The following is a 6002-nucleotide window of genomic DNA, read 5'->3' as shown; positions in this document are numbered from 1 at the left end:
ATTGTTATAATGATATTGGAGTTAGTCATGGAAACACTCATAGGGGAAAAATATTATTCACTGAACTGTTTGACCTCACAATAAACTGGCAGGAACAGCAAACGTCAAAAAATAAAGCATTCTCCAGTGAGCGTCATTTCTTCCCTGCTGACAAATGATTGGATTGGCTGATTGTATCAATGCAATCCTATGCAGAGTTACTCCAGTCTAAGCTCTTTGATTTCAATGGCTTTAGACTGGAGTAACTCTGCATAGGATTGCACTGTAAGATACTTCATGCTTTCCTGCAACTGCATCTAAGTTCTGATCTGGAAATAAAAAGAATTTTGTCCTGTGCTATACTTAAAAAAAAAAAAGTTTGAAAGCAAGAAATTGCAAGTAGATAAATAGGTACCACTTCAGTGGGAAGGTAACAGCGTTCCGTGCGCCTTGATTTTTAGTCATGCCGGCCACATGACCACGGAAACGTCTTCGGACAGCGCTGGCTCTTCGGCTTTGAAACGGAGATGAGCACTGCAACCCTAGAGTCGGATTCGACTGGCTTTCAAGCAAGAGAAACCTTTAGCAAGGGAAACCTTTACCTTTACCTTTATACTTAAAAAAATCCAAACAATACCCTAATAGCCTTAAGTGAATACAGAAATGGTCAGACCTTCACCAAATTATCATTCAAACTGCAGAGAGAGTGTAATTAAGCCATGCAATGTTCCATCTTTTTATTCTGGTTTCTGCCTTATACTGAGCCAGCCCCTTGGTCTATCAAGGTCATTTCTGAATCCTCTGACTGGCTCCCCTGGGTCCCCAGGGCCTTTCACATCACCCATTCCTTTTAACTTGAGATGCTGGGAACGGAATTGGGGACTTTCTTAGAAGAGATACAAGACCAAATATAGGAAGATTTAACATATTTTAAGAAACTGAATATATCCAATAATAATCACAAAAGCAACATAAGGAAACCTCCGATTATAAAACCGATGATCAAATTATTGCCGACTTTGTCTCATCCATTATATTGGAGGGAGCTAGTGCAGTGCAGTGGCAAAGAGACTGACAGTGCAGGCCTAAGCAAATCCTAAGCATTAATGCCATGACTTCACTTTGCCTTCAAAGGGTGTAACTCTGCTTAGGATTGCACTGAAAGTGGTGAACCAGGAATTCCTGCTACAGAGATCAACTCTGTCATGAATGTTGTTTTTTGCAAATTGTTATTCCTTCAGTCTCAGCTGTCCAGTAATATGGAGAGGGTAATACCAGCCCAGTCTTCAGGATTATGGAATACTTGGGAAAAGATGGCTGAGAAGCATGGAGAATACTGTGTGTGATATAAATGCACATATTATGTTTTATTAGAGATGTGGATACTTTGACATTTTAGATATTCAAGAACCAAAGTGGCTCTGAAGGACCCTTGTAGCTACAGAATGTTCATTGTATTTACTTATGGCCTCCGTCAACAGCATATTATTAATTTATTTACCATCAGGCTCTCTGATGTTCATCCAAAGCTCATTTCCCCAAACTGGTTCCAAGAGACCAAACAGCTCAGTTAAAGAGACGGATGTGAATGTTAGTTGATTTAATCCCAATTGACTTAAATCCAGGTACTTCAGTTTAATTGAATTGTATAAGGCTGTAAGATTCAAAGAGCATCCTTTAGAAAGTATTAGCCTTATGGGGAACTCTATAAAATATTTCCCATTGGGGGAAACCACAAGTACTTTCAGTCTAGGAAAAAATACCCAGGCCTATTATAAACAACTTGTATACCTTCCAATTTGTTAAAAAATTGGCTCATATACCTTCTGTCAGCTCCCATTGCAATATAGGGCTATAGTTTTCAACTATACTCTGCACTCACAGTCTCAGGACCAATCAATGATCCATTTCAAGTTAATAAACATTTCTATTCCTTTGGACACTATTAGTGCAAGCACCTTAGCCCTTTAAGGGCCAAACTACATGTCTGGATTTTTAATGAGCTGGGTCTGGGTTTCTCAGACCTAACTCAGGTTCTTCTCAGTCAAACAGAAGTTACAGGGAATGGCTTTTTAAAAATAAGGGATAGCCCGAATTGTCTTGGGAAACCACTGTTGGAGAGGGGAGGAGAAAGGTTCCTGCTTTCCCTCCAACCCTTTTCATTGAACGGTGCTGGGAGGGGGGTTATTTCCCCATTTTTCTGCTCTATGTGGAAAATGGGGAAATAACTCATTCCCAGCACTCCCCAGCAAAATGGGCGAATAACTCTCCCCAAAATGTCTTGGGGGGAAGGCAGGAGCCCTATTACCTCCTGGGGTAGCATTCCAAGTCCATACAGGATCTCCTTTGCTTTTAAGAAAGTCATTCCCTGCAGCTGCTTCGTGTCTGTGGGGAACCTGAGTTATGTCCATAGAAACTGGACTCAAGTTTTTAAAAACCCAAAAGTGTAGTTTGGCCCTAAACCTCCTGCAGGTAGAACACTTCACCAGTTATTGTATGGATTATCACTCAAGGGAGTGTTCGGAGGTTGAAGCATTTAGCTTGGGAAACTGCTGGAATAAAGATAATCCAATAAACTTGGGTGCATGTGTGGATCAGATGTGCACACATCACTGGGCAGCAGCCAAGATCCATACATTGATATTTCTATAAAACCATAAAAAGGGTGTCTTACGACATTTAATGTGCTAAGAGTAACAAAAGAGCTCCACTTGCTATAAATTCAATCCACTGTCAATGTGCTCTTCCTTACTGAGTTTAAAAAATAACTATTAAGCTGAAAACAACTTATTTTCCTGGGCTTGTTTCTTCCTCCTTTGTCATCTCACAGGAAGTGTTTGCTGTGTTTATTATATTCCACAAGATGATGAATTCTAATCAGGAGGAAGTTACTTTGGGCACTTTTCTCCAGTATATTGAAGATATGGGCATGAAGGCCTACGATGGCTTGGTGATACAGAATGCGTCCGACATTGCGCGAGAGAACGATCGCATGAGGAATGAAACAAACCTGGCATACTTGAAAGAAAAGAACGAAAAGCGCCGGAAACAAGAAGAAGCAATAAAACGGTAACAAATGTTTAAACAGTAAGAATGATTGGTCAAGGGGAAATAGGCCTGTTAAGAATCTGCTGTAGACTCCCAGACTGCATGGCTGGTTAAAGGTGAAAAGGCCAGATCTGCCTAGTACCTTGGTATGGTTGTTTCAATTGACTAATGCTGGAGTTCAAGGCAGCAAGTAAACTAATATGTCAGATAACCTAAAAGACTAGCTTGACCTCTAACAGTGCAAATAGTCCCCGGTGCTACTGCAGCTAGCAGCCAGTCCTGTTCCTGGCAAATAGGTAGCCAATCCATTAGATGCCATGGAAGGAAGGTGGATAGAACTTAGACTTCTCACGTCCTGGCCCATGAGAATGAAAGAACATGCCAAAATGGAGAGGAGAATGATGTAAGCAGCATTGGAACCCCACTGGCGGCAGAGGTGGGATACAAGTGGAGTTAATGGATAAACACCAGAACGTAAACAGGTCCACCACTTGCCAGTGCACAAAGAAAGATTCAGTTGCAACCCAGAGTCTCACATATAGACAGATAAGTGTTTTGTCACTGGCTGAGGGAGCTTTGTTTCGTGGAAAGTGCTGTCCAGTCACAGCCAACTTATGGTGACCTCATAGGCATTTCACAAGGCATGAGACAAGCATAGATGGTTTGCCATTTCCTCTGTATAGCAAGCAACCTGGACTTCCTTGGTGGTCTTCCATCCAAATATTAATCAGTGTTGACACTGCTTTATTTCGGAGGTCTGATGAGGTCAGACTAGTCTTGTTCAGCAGTTTTGAAAGCAAAGTTCACATTTTTCATAAAGGGAAGGCACATACAAATGATTGCTTAAGAGCCACATCACACAAGGGATTGGATCCCGCAGATCCATTCCATAACTACAGCTTCGTGGATACATCTTTTTCAGTATGGTCTGTTTTGACTAGCATTGGCTCTCAGACCAAGAAAGCTCTTCTCAACATCAGCTCCCTGAGATCATTTATATGGAGAGGGAAGAGCTGTACCTCAGTAGTAGAGCAAATGCTTTGCATGCAGAAGGTCCTCAGTTCAAACCCTGGCATGTCTAGGCAAAGGGTTTCAGAGAACAGAATGTTGAGAAATAATGAAAGACCTCTCTAGGCCTGAGACACAGGAGAATGTTGCCAGTTGACACTAGACAAGACTGAGCTGGAGGGACTAATGGTCTGGCTTGATAGAAGGCAGTCTTGTGGGATTGAAACTGAGACTGCTACAGACAAAACATGTCATCTGCCACTAAACTATGGCCCCTTCTCTGCAGGGGAAAAGAAGGCTCTCATGTCTATGAAGTACAAGAAGAAAAATCATTGGGGATTGCCCAGTAACCCTAATGTTGCTAAAATATGGAGATATTCCTAGAACAATAAAATTCCAAGATGGGTAGCTGTGTTAGTCTGTCCGTAGCAGCAGAAAAGGCCAATAGACCAGTAGCAGAGATTAACAAAATTTGTGGCAGGGTATGAGCTTTTGTGAGTGACTGCTCACTTCTTCAGATAAAGCAGTGACTCACAAAAGCTCATACCCTGCCACAAATTTTATTAGTCTCTAAGGTGCTACTGGACTCTTGCTCTTTTTTTACTAATACAAGTTTCAGTATCTCTTTAATGATGCAAAACATGCAACGAACAATGAACACTATACATAAATATAGTCATAATTTGCCACATGTGAATGATGCTTATTTTACATGCAAATTAGGCACAGCAATCATGGTTGTGCCATAGTTCCAACATGGTCTTCAGTGCTGAAGAAGTTTGCCCCTGTTTGATCTAGGAAGTTTTTAATCATGAAAGGTATCACATTTATTTGGACTCTGGCCTGGGGAGAAATCTATTATTTCCAAGCACATTGGAGAGTCTTGTTTTAATTACACACCGGACATGTTTTTGAGTGCTTGACAGATTAGGAACAAAACAGTGAACAGACTATCTATTAATCTCCAGACAGTCCTGTCTGGTACACCAGCATCATTGCTCCTTATCCAGCAGCCATGTGGGGAGGGAAATGCTTTGGCGGCAGAGGAGGGAAAGAATGCAGAATGTGCAGGAGGTTTTCTGGCATTTTATTTTCCTTTTTTGCTTAGAAGAGGCAAAAGAATTTTTCTTGAAGTGTTTGTTGGGTGGCAAAATTTGCATGTCCTGACCCTAGCTCAGTGACTGAAACATCCATGCTGAACTGCAGCTGAAAGAGCCATCAGACTTCATACATTACAGGTACATTTCACATTACATCTTGCTGCATTGCTTCAGACAATACACATGTCAATGGAGGCAGCTGACATTTATATATTATGAGTGATAAGATATCCAGGGATGGTCAAGCTGGTATGAACAACCCTTCAGTTAGGAGGGTGGGTGGCTTGCATTGCTCCATTTTCACAACCGGTGAGTGAATCTAGGGAGGTTTGTGTTATCTCGCAGAATCCACCTATTTTGTCTGGTGAAGGGCATCTGAGAAAAAATGGACAGGGGTCTTGGGGCACCTTAAAAACTGACCTCCACATTCAGAGACAGTAAACATCTCAACTCTAGTGTTAAGAAGGCCTTGTTGGAACCCCAGGGGAACTCATTGGCCCCTGTGTGAAATAGGATGCTGGCCTGAATGGATCACTGGTCTGATCCAACAAGACTCTTCTTAAATTCTTAACAAAGCTCCCCCCCCCAGCATAAATTTCATGATGTACTTTCCCCTTTAAAAGCTAATGCTAGGAAAACACTTGTTAGTGTTAAAGAGGCCACAAGACTCCTGTTTATGTTTCCTGCAAAATACTGATACAGTTGGCCAACTGGAAATATTAGCACTGAAGAAATAATGATAATGATGATGGTATTATTATTGTTGTTGTTGTTGGTGGTGGTAGTAGTAGTAGTAATCAGAGAGTTGCCTCAAAGTTTCAAGCATATTAAACAACACTGGTTTGCAAGATGAATACTGCTTTCCCT

General features: G+C 41.4%; 1 protein-coding gene across 1 annotated transcript in view; it reads left to right on the top strand.

Moving 5' to 3' along the window:
• Positions 1-2842: 2842 nt before the first annotated feature.
• The window catches only part of NYAP2 (neuronal tyrosine-phosphorylated phosphoinositide-3-kinase adaptor 2), a gene marked incomplete at its 3' end in the record, with an annotated part of 167672 nt that continues 164512 nt past the window's right edge, over positions 2843-6002 (top strand). The window contains exon 1 of the mRNA XM_015412231.1: positions 2843-3048. Coding sequence (XP_015267717.1) covers positions 2843-3048 — 206 coding nt within the window. The remainder of the gene's footprint in view (positions 3049-6002) is intronic.

This window comes from Gekko japonicus, unplaced genomic scaffold, assembly GCF_001447785.1.
Source record: "Gekko japonicus isolate JY-2015 unplaced genomic scaffold, Gekko_japonicus_V1.1 scaffold2813, whole genome shotgun sequence".
Classification (NCBI taxonomy): Eukaryota; Metazoa; Chordata; class Lepidosauria; order Squamata; family Gekkonidae; genus Gekko; species Gekko japonicus.
This window is presented reverse-complemented; position numbering and strand designations above follow the sequence as displayed.